Here is a 21,443-nt window from a genome sequence, read left to right on the forward strand (position 1 = left end):
TATATGATTAGCAAATGAAGGCTGGGGTGGGGGGAAGTATCACCAGTTAAAGGTCTATGCAACACACTTATACAAATGTGTACATGAAGCTATACACGTGTCGACATTTGGTTTATTGCGAGTCATTGTGTATGTAAGCCAATCCTCCTTATAACAATTACCGAGGGATAAACAACCTGCTTTTCATAACGCTTTGCTATCTGATGAGCAAAAAGGAAGGGCAGATTCAGCCCAGAACTGATCGTGACTTCACAGCCATAAAATTCCTTGCCTTGTGAGATACAAGTAATTTTTTTCTACAGATGTGTTGACCCAAATCTAAGGCTTTTCCATTTAGATGCAAACTTTCTCTGTGTGATCTGACCTGGGGCTCTTAATCTTCATATGCTAATTGAGAGTTTCTCAGAGGCATGTAGTTGACAACAATATACAACCAGTCACTTAGTAATGTTCACTTATAACCTACGGGAAAAAGGGAGCTTACAACCTGGATTCTAAGTTCAGACAGTTCGGGGTTCCCCCGTGATCACAACTGTGTTTTATGAATCTGTTTTACACAGCATCCTGCAGTCAAGTAATTGTTTTACAACAGTTTTCTGCTCATAGTGATTTACTATGATTTACTTTTTCTGCTCATTGCATTTACAACCAGTGTTCATTTGCTGAACTGCTGCAAAAAATGTCGTAAAATCGGGTTGGTCACACGACTGATCCAATTTACGACCATTATGACTGCAGGCAGGCTCCATTACGGTTGTACCTCAAGGACTCTCGGTAGTAGAGACTGGACAGAAGGCAGAGGGGTGAGAAAATCAAAGCTTTCTAACATCAAGCTTGACAAGTCCCACCTCCACTGAGAACAAAACTTGCTATGTATTTGCATCACACTTTTCTACCAGTTTTATTGAGAAAGTGGTGTAGTTAACTTGCTTGAGGAATGCAGTGGCATAAATTTGGCTCCATACTGTAGCGATGTCTTCTTTCACATTCCACAACGTGTTCTTTCTTCATTTACTCCAAAATCAGCAAAAGGACGTTGGCACCCTGCATGCCGTTTTAGCAGGAAATACCAGTTAAGGATTGGTAAGTTTCATATTGTAGAAGGAGGACCATACAAGTCCATGGCAGCCAAAAATCGGAAGTATTTCAGTAGCAACGTTTCAGATGAAATGATGTGATGAAAAAGGTAAAGGTTCTGATGTATTGTCTATGGAGAGTCTCCATTATCCAGGCCAAAGGTGCCTTTTCAAGAGGCAAATGGACTTTGTTTTTCTTTGATGACATTCTGCTTTATTTGCACTATTCAGGTGGCCCTGAGGACACAAGATATATCTCAGGTGACCTCAATGAATCTCTAAAAAGATGCAAATGACCAGCTATCTGCAAGGAATATACTGTAAATCCTTCCATTCCCCGCTATTCAGTCAGAGCTGAGAAGCTTCTTGATATGAGAAGTGAAATGTCCTCAAAGAAAAACAAGAAAGTCCAGTTGTGTCTTGAAAAAGCCCCTTTGGGACGTTCTGGTGTATTAGTTGTTTCTCTGATCCTTCTGTCAGTTATTAAATATGGCAAGTCTTAAAATTCTTAAGGAGGCCGATTTTAAAAAAGCTAAATGTTCATGGATTTAAATATGAATGAGTATTACGTAGAAATTAACAGGAAGGAATGCACAATTCATGTTATCATCTTGCTTTATGATCCTACCAAACCTTAAAGTGAGGAAGGGATGTTCTCTCCCTTTATTTATTAATCCAGACATTAAGTATTTTTTTGCTTCCTGGAAATCGCTTCAAAAAATTCTTCCTCTTTTTGCTTTTTTAAATCTTCACATTTTAAAGCTGCTGTAAAAATGCTTCATCGTGATCATGATTTCACTACATTCAAAAAAGGCGATTTTTCAAATTGTGAGCAGCAATTTGTAACTCTTCGTTTAGGGATCGTTCAAAGTTACGACACTCAAAAAAGCGATTTACAACAGATCCCCTCATAACTGTCACAGCTACCTCAGGATCATGGGATCAAAATTTGGCCACTTGACAACCAACCTGTATTTACAATGGTTGCAGCATCCTGGGGTCCTGTGGTTATCATTCTGACCTTCCCAACTGGCTTTCAACAAACCAAGTCAGTGAGGAAAGCCAGATTTGTTTAATGGCCACATGATTCACTTAAGAACTATGGCAAAAGAACTGATAAAATTAGACGTGACTCTCTTAACAACCACCTTGCTTAGCAACCAACATTCTGGTCTCAGTTGTAACTCGAGGACTACCTGTATGTGCCTGTGTTGTGTGTGCGTCTATGTATAGAGAGAGTATTTAAACTGTTGGCTTCTGATGATGATGACAACTATGAGTCAGAAAACGTGGCAGCTTTTCCCATCACAGAAGTGAAGACAAGGCACATGAGATGGTTTGCTGAACATACACTAGAGGGCGCTGGACCTCAGTCTCTAGCTTGGACAGCTGCCAGCCCCAAGTTGTCCCATTTTTCTCAGTCTTGCAGAACCAGACGTTGCGTTCTCTGTCCTCCGAGAGCATCTCCCTCTGGTTTCCCTGTTACGAAATGCACCATAATCTTCAGCACCAAAATGAAAATTGGGAGAGGACAAAACAAGAAGGTCAGAAGTGGGAGGACGTCAAAGAAGAAAGATATTGCTACAATATGGGACACCCAGGTGAGGATGCATCTGCCTTAGAAACTGTAGGAAGTTGGCACCCACCCCTCTCCTAGAAGAATGAAATATTCTAGGAAATACTAAAAAGGCAGAATATTATACCTCCCTGGATGAGAACAGGAGAAACATGCTCTTGGAAATCAGCCCCCACCTTTGTTAATAGCCCCAGAAAGACTGGGCCATCTTATCTATAACACAAAAGACCTTCAGCCCAAGGGTGATAGGATTAGCCCTGATCCAAACCAGGACAAAGCCATTAAGCCATAATAGGAATTGCCCAAAGCCCCATCATTACATCATCACCCAGCAAGATTCAACCAAGCCTGGGACTCAAGACAACCTACGAAGTTACCCCTGCCTCGCCCCATGGGAGTCCGACAACCAATCAGAATACATTTCTTTCACAGGAATAGGACATTCAAATTCAAAGCCTCTCTCTCTCTCTCTCTCTCTCTCTCTCTCTCTCTCTTTCTCTCTCTCTCTCTCTTGCACACTCACCCATGTGCTCACTTTGCCCAGGACCTCAAGCCATGTGAGGTCCTGTCCATCATTAAACCATCTTTCCAAATAGCCTCCATATTTCCAGTGTTTTTCTCCCCACTTGGAACTGAACCCGGAAGGACATTCCTTCCAACAAAACTTAAAGACAGGTTTGGATCTGTTGAACTGGGCAGCATTTCTCTCCCAAGGGCTTCTGAGGCTTAGTTTGGTGAGACGCTTAGAATTCACTCAAACAGGGAATTGCTGAACTACAACCAGAGGCTTCCCTGACTGTAGCACTGCCCATGCTCGTAGAAGCTGTTGGGACGTGTAATTTAGCATCCTCTGGCAAGCAATGCGTTTCCAAACTTTGCTCTTCAGGATTCCCAAATTTTTGCACAGAATTGAAGATTTGGCCTGAGTGGTATGCACCACGGGATGAGGAGGTAGGGACATGGGTATCCATGCAGGTCAAAAAAGTCAAGATGATGGCTACCACCACTCAACTGAAGCCGTTCCTTTTTTAGCGGTGTTGCAATGCACATACGCAATAGCACTAGATTTATATACCGCTTCACAGTACTTTCCAGTATTCTCTGGGTGACTTATAATGTCAGCATATTGCCCACAACAATTCTGGGTCCTCATTTAACTGACCTCAGAAGGATGGAAGGCTGAGTCAACCTTGAGCCGGTCAGGATTGAACTCCTGACAGTGGGCAGAGTTTGCTTGAAATACTGCATTCTAATCCCTCACCAACACAGCTCATAGAAATGGGTGGAGCTTCCATCCTGTGGTCATGTCCACCATCGTAATTTTTTGGACCCTCCCTGCAGACACCACCTGTGGGTGGAAGAATTGACGACATCAGAATGTAGTGAAATATATTATCAAATTCAGATTCTTCCCCCCCAACACACTCACACATACATGCACACAGCAGGGCACAAGCTCATATGTCCCATTAAAAAAAAAACCTCCTTACCCAGTTTTTCCCCAGAGGCTTTCCAATTGAACGGAGATTGCGGTATCAAGCAGCCTCAAGAACGCGATTCCTTGCCACGGATTCCGCAAAGGGACAGTAGGGTGCACTCTATTGCGATTCCTTCCTTCTTGTCTTGCCAGGTGTGTAGACAAGGTTGGCTAGAAAGACAGGAAGGAACATTGGGGTATGGATAGCTCAGATGACCAAGCTGGCATCATCGGGCACAGAGGTGGCATTCTATTGGTTTGGACCGGTTCGCCCAAACCAGTAGCGGAAATCGCGGGCGCCCACCTGCCTCGGCTCTATGGCATCCCACTTAGGCCATCTTTTCACGAAAAGCTCCTGCGCGGAACAGAGGTGGGTTCCTACCAGTTTGGCCGAGTAGGTAGTAACCCTAACCCTAACCACGCCCCCAAACTAGTTCTATTAGTGGCACCATAGGCAGCACAATCCTGTTTTTTGCTTCTGCGCATACACAGAAGCAATTTTTAAGTAATGCGCATGTATGCATAGCGCACATCAAGCACATGCACAGCACGTCCCTGAACAAACCAGCAGTAGCAGCAGCTGGAACCCACCCCTGGTGCGGAAGGCTGTGTGCACGCACGGAGGTGGCAGGTGCGAGCATGCTCACATTTGTGAACTGCTAGGGAAGGTAAGTGAATGCCACCCCTGATCAGGCAGCTGCTAATATCCCCCTCCCCACACAACAAGGCTTACCAGTGTCCTTGCTACTGCAGCTGCCAACTTCCTCTTTCTCTCCCAGCCAAGCTGGTCCCCAGGGTGGCTCTAGCCCTGGTGGGAAGACGGAGAGTTTGATACTGTCTCACGACGATGCAGAAGGCAGGAAGAAGGAAAGGGCCAAGCCCCTTGGTTGTACAGCCCTGGCGCAACCTGCTTCAACGATGCACGCCCACCGTTTCTGCCTGCTTCTCCTTTCCAGCTTCCCCACGGATGGCCAGTGAAAACAGAGCAGGGGAACAGTGAAGCTCAGTGAAGAGAGAAGGAGAAGGAAGAAGCAAAACCAGAACGGATTTGGGAGGGCAGCTAGAAGGAAGAGAAGGAGGACATTGAGCAGGAATAAAGAGAAGAGGCTGGAGGGGGAAGAACTAGTTGATGAGAGAAGCCTGAGCTGTGTCTGGAGCAGGGGGCACGTAGGCTGGATGGGAAAAACCCTGGGATGGGAAGGGGAGAGTCCAAGGCAGCTCCAAACCAGGGAGGGGAAGAGGGGAAGGCGAGGAAGGGAAGGCAGGTAAGGGAGGAAGAGGGCTGGGAGAGGAAAAGGAGGCGGAGAAGACGGAGCTGGGCAGAGGAATGCTTGGCTTGTGGGAGTTGGGAGCAAGCAATGGGGAAGGGACTTGAGCAGCTGAGTCCTTCTGGCTGCCGTGGGTGCGCCGGTGACGGTTCAGGTGAGAGCTGCGGCTGAAGCATTTGCTGCAGATGCTGCATTTGTAGGGCTTCTCCCCTGTGTGGGTGCGCTGGTGGATGGTCAGCTCCGAGCGCTGGACGAAGGCCTTGCCACACTCCCCACAGGCATAGGGCTTCTCCCCCAGATGGGTGCGCTGGTGAGTCAGCAAGTTGGAACTGACACTGAAGCACTTGCCACAGGTGTCGCAGCGGTACGGCTTCTCTCCGGTGTGCATGCGCTGGTGTATGGTCAGATCTGACTTCTGGATGAAGCCCTTGCCGCACTCCCCACAGGAGAAAGGCTTCTCCCCGGTGTGGATGCGCTGGTGCTTCATCAGCGCCGAGCGCTGGGCAAAGGCCTTCCCACAACCCTCACACTTGTACGGCTTCTCGACCGCAAGCCCCGGGGGCTGAGCGGGAAGCTTGCTCAGGCTTTTCCCACAGTCCAAGCAATGGCCACCGCGAGTGAGACGTCCTTTGCTGCCGTACAGCTGGTATTTCAGGGTCTGCTTGGCCCCGCTGCTAAGGAGGAACCCTTTCACATGTTCTGGGCAGCAGTGGGCAGCTGCAGCCACCGCAAGGGCTTGGTGGACTCTCTGGTGGCGGTCGAGATGGGAACTCACGGAAAAGCCCCGGCCGCACTGGGCGCAAGTATACGGGCGTTCCCCGGTGTGCACCCGCTGGTGGCGCTCCAGGTCAGAACGCTGGATGAACCTCTTGCCACAGTCGGCACACGGGAAGGGGCGCTCCCCTGTGTGAATGCGCTGGTGCTGCGCCAGGTTGGAGCTGCGGCTGAACCGCTTGCCACAGGTGCTGCAGGGGTACGGGCGCTCCCCCGAATGGGTCTTACAATGCTTAGCGAGAGCAGAGCGTTGTCCAAAACATTTCCCACAGTCGGGACAGTAATGGGTAGCGGGGACCAGAGAGGCGGCTGAAGGCTGCTCCTGAGGGTTGTCCTGGTGGGTGCGTCTGTGCCTGTCGAGGTGGGAGCTGACAGAGAAGCATTTCCCACAGTCCTGGCAGATGTATGGCCGCTCTCCTGTGTGCACCCGTTGATGACGCTCTAGATCCGATTTCTGGGTGAAAGCCTTGCCACAGGCGGCGCAGGGGAAGGGACGCTCCCCTGTGTGGACACGCTGGTGCTGCACCAGGTTGGAGCTGCGGTTGAATCTCTTGCCACAAGCCACACACAGGTAGGGCTTCTCCCCCGTGTGGATCTTCTGATGCTTATGCAGGATGGAGTGTTGCCGGAAGCAACGTCCACACTCGGTGCATTGGTGTGGTCTCTCTGGGGTGGGCATACTGTGGCCCCGAACACTCATGCTTTTCTTCCCACACTCCCCACACACAGCCGACTTTTCCAGGAACCTTTGGCTGCTGGAATTCTTCCCTTCCTGCTCATCCACCGCAAAGTCTTGAGGAGGTTGTTGGTCCTTTAGGCTCTGCGGGCACCAATGGCTGGTGGTGCAAGCCTCATCTGGGCTGATAGAGCTCCTTGAGGGTGGTGCCCGCTTCTCCGCATGGTCTTGTTCTGGCTGCAGCTCTTCTTCATTCTCCCCAACAGCTGGAAGAGAAATAGGAAGATAAATTCAGAAAATAATGGAATGTGCCGAAATGAGTAAATTGACATTTGAAATCCGAGAACAAGAAGATAAACAATTTTATAAGATAAGGGATTTATTTTATCAATGGTTAGATAAAAAAAATATGGAAATGAAATATACTAGAGAACCTTCCAATACAAGGATAATGGAATGATACAGAATATAATATAAAGATGTACTACCGTTGGATGGATTTAGGAGGATGTAATGAAATGCCATAATATAAATTAATTCAAAATTCAGACTATCTCGCATAAAATGAAGTAATAATACATATAGTCAAATAAATGATTAACAATGATAATAACCTATACATATATACTAGATTGATGAGATTTTATATAAATTGTAAGTGAGGACTATGGAAAGGATGCACAAAAGTTTTTGTAACCAACCGACACACTGTATGTAACTGGAAGATGGTTTTATGTTTTGTTTGTGTTTGTTTGTCTAAAAAATAAATAAAAATTAGTAAAAAAAAAGGAAGATAAGAAGCAGCAGGACCAATTCCAAATCAGAGGGGATATTCAGCAGGTTCTGACCAGTTATAGAGAACCGGTAGTGGAGATTTTGAGTAGCTCAGAGAACCGGTAAATGCCACCTCTGACTGGCCCCGCCCCCATCTATTCTCTGCCTCCAGAGTCCCAGCTGATTGGGAGGGAATGGGGATTTTGCAGTATCCTTCCTCTGGAGTGGGGAGGGAATGGGGATTTTGCAGTATCCTTCCCGAGTGGGGAGGGAATGGGGATTTTGCAGTATCCTTCCTCTGGAGTGGGGAGGGAATGGGGATTTTGCAGTATCCTTCCCCTCGAGTGGGGAGGGAATGGGGATTTTGCAGTATCCTTCCCCTCGAGTGGGGAGGGAATGGGGATTTTGCAGTATCCTTCCCCTCGAGTGGGGAGGGAATGGGGATTTTGCAGTATCCTTCCCCTCGAGTGGGGAGGGAATGGGGATTTTGCAGTATCCTTCCCCTCGAGTGGGGAGGGAATGGGGATTTTGCAGTATCCTTCCTCTGGAGTGGGGAGGGAATGGGGATTTTGCAGTATCCTTCCTCTGGAGTGGGGAGGGAATGGGGATTTTGCAGTATCCTTCCCCTCGAGTGGGGAGGGAATGGGGATTTTGCAGTATCCTTCCCCTCGAGTGGGGAGGGAATGGGGATTTTGCAGTATCCTTCCCCTCGAGTGGGGAGGGAATGGGGATTCAAGGCTTTGGGAATAGCCCTCCTACCAGCTCCATCATTCACAGATACAAAAAAGGGTTGCAAAAATCCAGATCGCCACTAGGCACAAGCAAAGATAATTTTTTGGGTCTCTTCGCTACCATCTAGGGCCTTTTTGCTACCAGATAGTGGGTGGGGCCAGCCGGTCCTTGCAACAACCGGTTCGGCGAACCAGATGCAAAATTAGCATGCAGTTCACCTGAACCGGTCTGAACCGGCTGAATCCCACTCCTGATGCTTTTCTTGTTATTTTGCAGTGTCGTCCCCTTCATTCTCAGCATTCCCACAGTTCCTGCATGGAGACCATCTCACCTTCAACTTTGTGGTTCTTAGGTGCCTTCTTCCTTGCTTTCCGCTTCCCTTCCTGGCTCTGCTCTTTCACCAGTTCCCGCAGCATCTTCTCCACTTGGCTCCTGCCCGCCGTCTGCAGGATGAAGCCCAGCTGGCAACGGAGGTCAGCATTGAGTCCGCTTTCGCTTGGGCCGACTGCTTGGCTCTGCAACTGGGCCTGCGGTGCTTGGCTCCGTTCAGACTCCATGACTGCACCACAGAGACACAATGCAAACAGAGAGTTCCCGCATAGCTTTGACAACCAACCCAGCTAGTGCTAGGAAAGAGTGCTGAATTGCTCTAATGACTTAATGTCTTGCTTCGGGTACAAATCACCCAGAAAAATCTTTTCAGAGCATGGTTATTTTTAAATTATTCTGGATTTATGGTTTGGATGGAGAGCCTGTTTCATGTAGTGGTGAGGCGTGAGGCTCGAAACTGGGAGACTGTGAGTTCTAGTCCCACCTAAAGCACAAAGTTAAGCGGGTGACTTCAGCCAGTCACTTTCTCTCAGCTGTAGCAAACCACTTCTGAAAAACCTTGCCAAGAAAACTGCAGGGACTTGTCCAGAATCTGCAAGAATTGGACATGATTGAAGAGAAGGAAAGAAAAATGCTTTGGGTGTAAAGTTGTCTATAGAGACACAGCTACAAAGCCTAGGCAAACCTTATTTCCAAATGGCAGCCAAATACAAGAGCAACAGGACACTGGGGGGAAGTCGGCCACATTCCTATCGAATGAGCCCAATCTCTCCCACTTGATATTTTCCAAATCTGTTAGGATAATAACTCCAATTATTCCCATCAGAGCATCTAAGTTGTGCTGGGTAAGAATTATGGAAGTCATAAGTCAGTATGCCTGAAAGGCCTTGAGTTCAGATAAATCGTGCTGACATAACTGCTGTTGCAATCCACTGATGTTGCTGTCATACCAGTAGTGGGATTCAAAAAATTTTACTGGTTCTGTGGGCGTATCATGTCTTGGGGGGCGTGGCTTGATGGACATGACAGGGAAAAGATACTGTAAAATCTCCCATTCTCTCCCAACTCCAGGGGAAGGTTTTTGCAAAATCTCCATTCGCTCCCGATCAGCTGGGACTCGGGAGGCAGAGAATAGATGGGGGCGGGGCCAGCCAGAGGTGGTATTTACCAGTTCTCTGAACTACTCAAAATTTCTGCTCCAGAACTGGTCAGAACCTGCTGAATACCATCTCTGGGTCATACTATTTGTGTTGCCACAGTGCCTTTCCTTCCACTTTAGATGCAATGTCCGTGTGGCGGACGAGAGTAAAAGTAAAATATAAAAAAGAAGCCACATCAGAAAAATATTACAAAGAAAATCAGATGCAATAAAAGCCTCAGTGGCACAGTGGTTAGAGTGCAGTACTGCAGGCTACCTCTGCTGACTGCAAGCTGCCTGCAATTTGGCAGTTCAAATCTCACCAGGCTCAAGGTTAGCTCAGCCTTCCATCCTTCCAAGGTGGGTAAAATGAGGACCCAGATTGTTGGGGGAACAATAGGCTGACTCTGTAAAACCACTTAGAGAGGGCTATAAAGCACTGTAAAGTGGTATATAAATCTATCGACTGCTATTGCAGGATCCTCGTAACAATGTAGGCAGATGTTTTGTAAGGTTGAAAATTCTTTGTAGCATTACAAAAAATACGACTGGAAAAAAAGTTCCTTTTTCAAAGATAAACTCCAGAAATGGCTTTCACCTGGGATGGTAACGTCAAGATAAAATGCAGCCTGCTCCAACTGTTTTTGGTATGTCCTGGATAAATGCATTCAATTTATATCCCTGCTTTATTATTATTTTTTATAAATAACTCAAGGCAGCAAATATATCTAATATGTTTTCCTCCCTTTATTTTCCCCACAACAATAACCCTGTGAGGAGAGCAGTGGCGTAGCGTGGGTTGTCAGCACCCGGGGCAAGTAATTTGCGCCCCCTAACCCGAGGGTGGCCCGACTGCAGCTGCCCCTTGGTCCGCATCAGTCAAGTGAGGCTCTCCATGCTGGCCTCCTGCCTTCCTCCCGAGGAGGAGCTCGACAGGGCAGCGGGAAAAGGCTCAACTGAAGGGAAGCAGGTGCCGCGGGGGTGGGAGGCGCACCGGGGGCTTCGGGAAGGCGCCGGCTCCCTGGGGCGCTCCAGGCGGAGCGGGAGGACGCGGTGGTGTTGCAACCGTGGGCAGACGGAGCGCAGCGCCGCTCTCCTTCGGCTCCCGTGGGGGCGGCGCGGCGGGTCTTGGCGGCTCCGCTGGGAGGTAGGCGGTGCGCAGGAGGGGCCTGGGCGGGCCGGGGCCGGGGAGCTTAGTTTGCGGGCCAAGCCGGGTGCGGAAAGAGGCGGCCACAGTCCGGCAAAGGGCGGCGCGGGGCGAGTCAGGGCGCCCCCCCAGATGTTGCGCCCGGTGCAGCCGGCACCCCCTGCACCCCCCACGCTACGCCACTGGAGGAGAGTTGGTCTGAGAGAGTGATAGGCCCAAAGTCACCAACTAGCTTTCATGTCTAAGGCAGGCCTAGAACTCACAGTCTCCTGATTTCTAGCTTAGTGCCTTAACCGCTACACCAAACTAGCTCTCTAGTTATAGGGGAAAGGAATTCAGGTTTCAGGGAATTTGAGCACTTATTCAGAGACAGGGAGACTCTTCCTCCTCCCTGCAGACCTACCAGGCCCAAGTCCTCTTCTTCTGTGGGATTCAGCAAAGGCAGTTATCCGAGGCCAACTAATTGCAATTTCCTCTGCTGCAGGAGGGAGAAATAAAGGTTGCAGGTCAGAAGATATAAAAGCACAGCACTTGTTGCATTGATATCAAGGGACTCAAGCAAGCAAACATGAGACATTCCATTTGATACCTACAATAATAAATCCGTGAGACTGGTTGGAAAGAAATAGGGACTAGCTAACGGATACCCAATGATACCCATGGGAATTTTGAACCCGGTCCAATGCCCTAATAATATTCTGCATTGATTCCACAACCACATACTACTTCAGATTTAAGTGAGTCCAAAGATTTTACATGCAAGCACTCATGAGATCAAGTCTCAGCAGTTCCTAATTAAAGGAGTAGATAGCAGGGAGAACTTTATTCTAAGATACTCCAGAGTTGTGGCAATCAGAGCAAATATTAGGGTTTAGATCAGAGATAGATACCGTCAGCCTCAAGCAAGGGGGTATCACATAAGTTGAGAGGTAACTACCAGATAGACTTTTGTGGGTTTTGAGCCGTGGTGGCGCAGTGGTTAGAATGCAGTATTGCAGGGTAATTCTGCCGACTGCCAGCAGTTCGATTCTCCCTGGCTCAAGGTTGACTGAGCTTTCCAACTTTCCAAGGTGGGTAAAATGAGGATCCAGATTGTTGGGGGAAATATGCTGACTCTGTAAACCGCTTAGAGAGTGCTGTAAAAGCACTGTGAAGCGGTATATAAGTCTAAGTGCTATTGCTATTTTGTGTCACCCCCATGGGACAGCCCAGCAATGTATCTGGCTGTCAGGGTTCCTTTTGGCAGCCCCCAGAGTCTCTTCTATGCTGATATAAACAGATCACAATTTAATAAAAAATCAAGGAAGTGCTCCCCACCAATAAACCAACTCTTGCTCAATCAACCTACCTGCCCCCTACACCCCAAAATGTTAAGCGTGGCTTATCTGCTTCCTTTAGATAAGGACCATTTTCAACGTTCAACTTTTGGATGGAAATTGCGGCCACGGATTAAGACTAGGAGCAGAGTCAGGAGAGATGACACAGCAACATCCTGGTGGAGGAGAAGCTACTCACCCAGTGAGATCACATTCTCATAGTCTTCCTGCATGACGTTGAGTGATCAGGTGCTTCTGTGAATATCGTCAGCCCTGAAATGACAACATCCTGTACGCTGAGCCAAGTGGCAGGACAGAGAGAGAAGCCTGTTGTGTGAACCACGACTGCGTTACGCAACTGAAGATTAGGAACTTCAAGGTTTGGACTACAGGGGTCACAAGGAGCAGGAAGTTGCTCCTGGACAATGGGGAGCCTGAGTACAAATGGACTTTCTCTTCCACATGGAAATAAGAGCAAAAATGAAGCCCTGGGGGGCATTATTAGAAAATTGGTAAATCTAACAGACAGATTTTAACAGATCAACAGAGGTGGAAGGTGCCTTATAGGTCATCTAGTCCAACCCACAGCTCAGGCAGGAGACCTTACACCATTTCTGACAAATAGCAGTCCAATCTCATCTTGAAAGCCTCCAGTGATGAAGCTCCCACAACGTCCGAAGGCAACTTCTGTTCCATTGGTTGATGGTTCTCACATCTAGTCTTACTCTTGCAGACTGCAATTCGTAACGGAGTTCCCGATGCTGAAGGAGGCCATATTTTGCTGAACCTGTTTCCCAAATCAAACACAGCAACTATGTTTACAGGTAGTCTTCAACGTGATCACAATTGAGACCAGAATTTCCGTTGCTAAGCAAGGTGGTTGTTAAGCGAGTCTCACCTGATTTTTATGAGCTTTTTGCCACAATTGTTAAGTGCGGTCATTAATAATACAGCTTCTCCCTTTGACTTTGCTTGTCAAAAGCTGACTGGCAAGGTCACAAGCCATAATCACACGACTCAGGATGCTGCAACTATTGTAAATTAATGCCGGTTGCCAAGTCCCTGAATTTTGATCACGTCACTGTGAGGACGCGGCAATACTCATAAGTGTGAAAAAAAAGGTTATAAGTCACTTTTTTTCAGTGACATTGTAACTTTGAATGGTCACTAAATGAATGGTTGCAAGTCAAGGACTACCCGTGCACAACACACTGAAGTGCAGCTGGACAAAACCTTTTATGATTGTGTTCACACATCTCCCAATTATGGTTCATAAACTCACGCTGTTGCCTAGGTTCACACAGGGCCCGAACCATGAAGTCCCCAGCCACAGTTTAGCTTTGCATGTGGACCCTATCCAGCTTATGGCTTAGCACAGGGGTGTCCAAACTTGGCAACTTTAAGACTTGTGGACTTCAACTCCCAGAATTCCCCTGGCTGGTTGCCAAGTTTGGACACCCCTGGCTTAGCATGTCGAGTTAATTCAGCTGTACATGGCATGTAATTGGTTGGTCCTCCTTCTTCTTTCCTTAATTGATTTTATGTGAGTGGCCTATTACTGTAATTGTAGAAACAATGATTAGTTACGGTAGCTTTTTCCAAGCGGGCCCAATTCAGCACTTCACTATCAATGGAGACCGAGTGGAGCAAGTGGCCAGTTTTAAGTTTCTGGGTGTTATCATAAAAGAGGACCTGACCTGGGCCACTCACATTGCAGCACTGCTCAAAAGGGCCCAGCAGAGATTATACTACCTGAGACTTCTCAGGAAACAGCAACTGAATGAAATACTGCTGGTGACCTTCTACTGCTGCACCCTAGAGAGTATTTTAACTTACTGCACCTGTCTATGGTTTGCCAATTGCACAGGGGCAGATAGGACAGCACTCCAGAGGGTTAATATCATCGCCCAGAGGATCATTGGTTGCCCTCTCCCCTCTTTGGAAGAGCTTTATAGCTCCCGCTGCCTTAAGAAAGTTCAAAACATTCTTAAAGATCCATCTCATCCTGGGCACCCTTTTTTTTTGAACTATTACCATCTGGTAGACGGTACAGGACAATAAAAACAAGGACAAATAGGCTGAAAAACAGCTTCTATCCCAGAGCAGTAACTATATTGAATTCTACGGTATAGTGCAATACTGATGTAATATCAGGGGTTTTCAATTCACTTGTATAGCATGTGAAGCATATATGTTTATGTTTTTATTTTTATACTTATCGTGTACACTGAAGATGACATTTAATTTCATCGCACGGGGTGCAATGACAATAAAGTAAACTAAACAAAACACTAGATTCTCCTTTACCCATGGGTTGTTTTAGTTCGTTTTAATCTTTTGTCATTTTAATCCGCTTTCGTATTCATTATTGTTTTTATAGCTCTTGTATTATACTGTAAGCCGCTGAGAATCTCCTCGAAGATGCGAGATGGGCGGCATACACATTTAATAAATAAAACCTTGAGCTGAGCTTGGTACATATATATTATTTGGTTATCTGTTTTTTTTTCGGTGTAGAGAATACATTCAACTACCAACAAATGGGTTGGCACAACCTATTAATCCACCCCCAAAACTGATCATGGTTAAAATTAGCCAAGCTGAACAGGTACCAATGCGGATGGTAGGTTTTTGATTGACCAGATTTAAGCTTGCTGTGCAAACCCATTGCAGGCTCAACTCCTCTGAAAGGCACCCAGTAGGGCTGTGATGGCACGTGCCGGAAGTGGCACACAAAACCATCTCTCCGGGCACGTCAGCCATTGTCTGTTGTTCTTCTGGGTTCTGGCGCACGCATGTGCATTGGCCAACTGGTCTTTGTGTGTGCGCGGGAGCTCCAGAAACCGAAACCAGATGGCCAGTGCGCAGGAGAGTACCAGAAACTGGAAACTCAGCTTCCCGGCACATACATGCATGCCAGGGAGCTGCTCTTCCGATTTTGGGTGCTCCTGCACACACACACCGGGGAGCTGCTCTTCCGGTTTCCAGCGCTCCCATGCATACGCACACACTCCCCTTTTGGCACTCGGTTGCCGAAAAGGTTCGCCAACACTGCACTAGGGAAAGGCTGATTGGCAGAGTAACTGGAGGAAGACGAGTAAGCTATAGTAGTGCATTATGCTTCTACCAGTCAATGGACTATTGTTGTAGGTCCTAAAAAAGCTACCCATAGAAGAGAAAAAGAGAAATCCCAGGGACTGTGAAGGCCAACCTTTGCGCCTTCACAGGAACTGGGTATGTTTAGCTTAAGAGAAAGAAGGACTAGGGGAGACATGATAGCAGTATCTCAGGGGCTGCCACAAAGAAGAGGGAGTCAAACTATTCTCCAAGGCACCCGAGGGTAGGACAAGAAGCAATGGGTGGAAACTAATCAAGGAGAGAAGCAACTTAGAACTGAGGAGAAATTTCCTGACAGTTAGAACAATTAATCAGTGGAACAGCTTGCCTCCAGAAGTTGTGAATGCCCCAACACTGGAAGTCTTTAAGAAGATGTTGGATAGCCATCTGTCTGAAACGGTATATGGTTTCCTGCCTAGTTGGACTAGAAGACCTCCAAGGTCCCTTCCAACTCTACTATTGTATTGTATTATTGTATTGTCTTAAGGGACCTGGAAAGGGCTTGAAGCTGTGGTGAAATTCAACAAAATTGCTACCGGTTCTGTGGGTTGGTGGGCGTGGCAGGGGAAAGGATAGTGCAAAATCCCCATTCCCTCCCCACTCTGGGGCCAGCCAGAGGTGGCATTTACCCGTTCTCCGAATTACTCAAAATTTCCGCTACCGGTTCTCCAGAACCTGTCAGAACCTGCTGGATTTTACCCCTGGCTTGAAGGCCAAGTGTTTCTTCCCACAGTATATAATAAACTTACAGAATTCACACCCACGAGAAGTGGCTAAGGTAGAATGGGAGATGGAAAGTTGTCAATGGCTCGCTGTCAGGAGGGCGGCGTAGAGCTTCCATATCCAAAAGCAAGCTACCTCTGAAATCAGTTGCAGAGGACATCCAGCAGGAGAAAAAGGGCTGTTCTGATGACCTGCCGTTCTGGCATTTCCAGGAGGGGCATGGCTGGCCGCTGGAGGAACCAAAGATGAAGAGATAAGCGATCGGATCTTGCCTAGGATACTCTCGTTTCAAATGAACTTCCAACCCTGAATTCAACGGGACTCGCTCCCAAGGAAGTCAAGCGGCTTCCAGCTTTGCCTCCGTCCTCTGGCTGCTCTTTTCGGCGCTTCCTCTTCTCCCACCGGAGAGAACCTGGTGTCCCCCGCCCCCCCCCCTTCTGATGATCCAGGTTTCTCCTTCGAAGTCCCGGAGTTTCTAGCTGTTTGTGAGCGCCGTGTCGTTGTTGCGATTTGCGATTTGCAGCCGCCTCTTAAGCCCCCCGCTGCCTCCTCGCTTACGGGGGTGGGGGGAGACCTCGATGGCCCACGACGGCGGAGCAGCTCCGGCTATTCTCTTTTGGGGAGGTGGGATGCCCTGATCACTCGGGTTTCAGCCGCCACCTCCCGACCCAGGAAGCTCAACCCCGGATACAGCCGGCGAAAGGAAAGAGGGGAGTGTGGAAGACCGCAGCCCCCAAAAGCCTGGAAATCGGCGGAGCCGGAGCCCTCTGCTGGCTCCCTCGATATCCACGCGCTATCCCGGAGGGGGGGTGGAACACCAGTCACGCGCGTCTGGTTTGTCCTATGTACACTCCGGGCATCAGCGTTCACACGCTCCCCCCCCCCCCATTACCTGCTGACTGGAAACGCCCATGTTTAACCCTGGAGGAACGATGGAAAAGGGCAGATATAGTGAAGATGACCTAAAATTCCAACAATAAAGTATCTTCAAATAATGGAAAGATGTGCCATTAGAAGGAGAAGGCAGAGTTTCAGTTGCTCCAGAAGGCAGATCCAAAGACAAAGGGTAAAAAATTGGAGCAAAATATCAGGAGAAACGCCTCTCGCTGTTATCGTAGTGGCATTAAATCCTGCTCTACTGGCATAGAGCAGAAGGCTAAATTAGAGGCCCAGAATGCAATAATCCTTTGCACGTTAATAATGGTACGATTAGGACTGTCTATTAGGAGTCCAAAATCCTTCTCACAGTTACTGCCATTGAGCCAGGTACCACCTATACCAGGGGTGTCAAACCTGTGTCGTCACAGCGGCGTCATGTGACATATCACTTTCTTCCCCTTCACTAAAGGGGGGGGGAGCGAGCACGTGACACATCCAGCAGTTTGAAACCCCTGACCTATACTATACTTGTGCATTTGATTTTTCTTGCCTAAATATAGAACCTTACTTTTTTCACCATTGAATTTCATTTTGTTAGATAACACCCAATGTCCTTCTGTATCTTAAGACTGTCTTCTGGAGTGTTGGCTATTCCTGCCAGTTTCAGGAGAGACCCTCCCTAGTATTCCAGAGATTAAAAAGAGAGAAGGCGAGAAAGCTTTCAGTCTTCCAAGATTCTGTCAAATGTCAACTTACAATGAAGATAGTTCTGGTGCTGCTTGTGCTGATTACCTTGAGGAACTGAAGCCAACACAGTTCTAGGCTACATAAACAGAGGGATAGAATCAAGATCACGTGAAGTGTTAATACCACTTTATAATGCCTTGGTAAGGCCACACTTGGAATACTACATCCAGTTTTGGTCACCACGATGTAGAAAAGATGTGGAAACTCTAGAAAGAGTGCAGAGAAGAGCAACAAAGATGATTAGGGGACTGGAGACTAAAACATATGAAGAACGGTTGCAGGAACTAGGTATGTCTAGTTTAATAGAAAGAAGGACTAGGGGAGACATGATAGCATTGTTCCAATATCTCAGGGGTTGCCACAAAGAAGAGGGAGTCAAACTATTCTCCAAGGCACCTGAGGGCAGAACAAGAAGCAATGAAGGAGAGAAGCAACTTAGAACTGAGGAGAAATTTCCTGACAGTTAGAACAATTGATCAGTGGAACAGAAGTTGCCTCCAGAAGTTGTGAATGCCCCAACACTGGAAGTCTTTAAGATGATGTTGGATAGCCATTTGTCTGGAACGGTATAGGGTTTCCTGCCTAGGCAGGGGGTTAGACTAGAAGACCTCCAAGGTCCCTTCCAACTCTACTATTGTATTGTATTATCCTATCAGAACAGCAATAATGTCAAGGCATATAAATATTTGTGTATTTTCTACCTTGCAACTGTTGTGTTTCCCTTCCCCAATCAACATTTCTGCATTCAGTGAAGAAGTGAAGCAGACACTGAAGTGTCTGCAGACATTCTGGGCAGACAGGTCTGCTGGTTTGAAAGAGGAGTCAAAGAGGCCATCTATGTTAAAATTGAACAGCCCTCCCTCCACAGAGGGGGAGGGATAGGAGACAATCTATCTCCTGTTTACAATGCAGTCCTTTAAGCAGTCGCAGGAAGGTTCCACACCTGTTTACTCTGACTCAGGTGACTCTGAGAATACAGATTAATCTCCAAGTGGCCTCAATGATTCTCAGAGACCTAGCAATTGATCCTCAAAGTGGCCAGATGACTGCAAAGAATATAAATCCTTCTATTCCCCACCAGCTAGAACTGAAGGGGCTTCTTGGATGAGAAGTGAAATGCTTTCAAAGGGGAAAAAAAACCCAAGAAAGTCCAGTTGCCTTTTGGAAAAAGCTCCTTAGGGACAACCATGATCTGGATGATTATGAATCTCCACAGCTGTTCAACAGATGTTTTATGGCTCTCCTGGTATATAGATTCCCCGAAGGGGGATCTTAGCAGGTCATCCCATCCTTGGAAAATGATTATCTTCTTGTATTTCATATAATTGAATAACCACTTTGTCAATGGGAAGATAAACAAGAACCATTTTTGTCTATGAATGTCTTCATCTCTGTGTGTGGCTCATCACTAGTAGGATAAAAAGTACCGTATTTTTCGGACTGTAAGATGCGAGTATAAGACGCACCATGATTTTGAAGAGGTGAATTTTTTTAAAAAAAGTTTTCGTACTCTGCAGGGCCCCCAAGCACCCTGCAGGCCTCATTTTTTGCCCAAAAAAGGGGGGGCATGCACAGCTTTAGGAGGCTTGTAGAGTGTTCCTGGAGGCTGGGGGGAGGGGCAAAAATGAGCAAAAAATGATCCGTTTTTTGCAAAACAAAAAAAAGGGCATGCAGAGGCTTTGGGAGGCTTGTAGAGTGCTCCTGTGGGCTGGTGGGGAGGGAAATGGCCTGTTTTTTTGCTCTTTTTTGGCCCTCCCCAGCCCTCAGGAGCACTCTACAAGCCTCCCAAACTCTCTCCATGTCCATTTTTGCAAAGGCGGCAGGGTTTTGGTAAGCCAAAAATGCTGCATTCAGTGTATAAGATGCATCCAGATTTTCACCCTCTTTTTTGAGTGAAAAAGGTGCGTCCTATACTGTACGGTAAATTTAATACAAAGTAAGGATATTTTAAACGGTTTATCAGAGCTTTATAACTATGATGATGGGACTGGATTGGCATAGTAAAAGTTATAGCTTAGCCTGCTATATGAACCTCACCACTCTGGTTTGTAAATGGTTATTAAATATTGTAGGCACCCAGCTTACTCTGGCTTATTCCACAAACCATAATTGAAGAAGCTGGAATTTAGTGCAATATGCAAACCCAGTTAGGAAAAGTGATCTACCAGCCAGGGCCTTAGCTACAAACAAGGCAGTGCGTGCGTTTCCAAAGAATGAATGAAACAAGGCTTGTTGTAAGCATAAAAACAAGATTTGTTTACTGAAACATTTTTATTACCCTAGTCTATTTAATTCACAACAACACACAGATTCCTGCTCATTTCAAACATGGCTGTATTGGAGATTATCCATTTTATGGACAATAAACCATCAATTCCTTGCTCAACAGCCTCAGAGTAATGGATTCACTGATCACAGCCTGCAGTTGGCACACAATTTCTACACATGAGCTACACCTTATGTAAAGGCAATGGTTCTAATTTCTAGCACCTTTGGGAATTCACTCATCCTAGAATATAGTGGACATCCATTTAGATCCCAGGCAAGGCAGTCAAAAGAACTATACAACTTTCCTAGATCCATTCCAACCACAAATTGTCATCAGATATTGCTACTCCCCACTTCACTGTGGAAGAAAACCAAACTACTTGGTTAATTTTTACAGTAGCCGATTGAGGAGAACTGTCTGTTTGCTAGGCAACCTCAATGCTTCCTCCTACAATTACCTTAATACTAAAATAGTACCAGGAATGGATGGGGAATAAAATATAGGATTGGATCTTTCAAATCAAAATGGAATTGTGCACACCCAGCAAGATGGAGTGAAACAGGGCACCAGATAGTCTTTGTTCAAAGCAGTCAAGTATACAGAGGTGACCTTCCCTTGGAGACACATCTAAAGTTACATATGTTTTATCACATTCAAATTCCCTCTATGCCCCTTAAAATAAAGAGATGTCCAGTTTGAACAGGATCTCGGGTTTTTTAAATTAATCTTTTTAGCCCGATCTTCCCTAAAGCAGGACCCTGAAAGTGGCTTGAAGTACAAATTCCATTGGTTTGCATGATGCATTGAATCTGGAGAATACTAGCTCAGGGAAGACTGTTCTTTTAACTATGATTTGCAGTGACTGGCCAGCATCTGTTCCCCAGGTGTTTTCTGGTGACTGATCTCTGATCATTAAACCTCGATGAAAGGACAGGAGGAACCAATCAGCTTAACCTATCCTGACTGGTCCGAGTTACGTTTCCTCATTTGGGCACAGGAGCATTCCCTGACTTACAGTGCAGTCTTAACAAATCCATAAATAAAACTAAGGACTTGATTGGTTTTTCCATTGCATTCACAGAAAATTTGCACTCTAGAAAACATGATCAACTTGGCATACCAATAGCACTTATAAACTGCTTCACAGTGCTTTACAGCCCTCTCAAAGCGGTTTACAGAGGAAGCCTATTGCCCCCAACAATCTGGGTCCTCATTTTACTGATCTCAGAAGGATGGAAGGCTCAGTCAACCTTGAGCCTGGTGAGAATCGAACTGCTGACAGCCGGCAGAATTAGCCTGCAATACTGCATTCCAACCACTACACCACCACAGCTCTACCATGGCATGTCCAGATATTGCTGCAGGGCAGCAGGGCAGATGAGAAGGAAAGTGGGGATCAGTGGGGAAGGAAAAGGAGTGAGAAG

The 21,443-nt window shown here is 46.9% G+C and overlaps 1 protein-coding gene across 1 annotated transcript; it reads right to left on the minus strand.

Moving 5' to 3' along the window:
• Positions 1-29: 29 nt before the first annotated feature.
• LOC309400557 (uncharacterized protein) lies at positions 30-16,759 on the minus strand. The gene is made up of 7 exons (XM_081969127.1): positions 16,151-16,759; positions 12,484-12,557; positions 11,372-11,446; positions 8,685-8,912; positions 4,863-7,113; positions 4,143-4,300; positions 30-2,577 (listed from the first exon to the last, which is right to left on the minus strand). The coding sequence occupies exons 2-5, from the start codon at positions 12,515-12,517 to the stop codon at positions 5,252-5,254; spliced, it is 2,199 nt and encodes a 732-aa protein (XP_081825253.1). The 5' UTR covers positions 12,518-12,557; positions 16,151-16,759; the 3' UTR covers positions 30-2,577; positions 4,143-4,300; positions 4,863-5,251.
• Between the last annotated feature and the right edge of the window lie 4,684 nt (positions 16,760-21,443).

The sequence above is a fragment of the Natrix helvetica genome (genome assembly GCF_964273705.1).
Source record: "Natrix helvetica genome assembly, chromosome: 1".
NCBI classification, from domain to species: Eukaryota; Metazoa; Chordata; class Lepidosauria; order Squamata; family Natricidae; genus Natrix; species Natrix helvetica.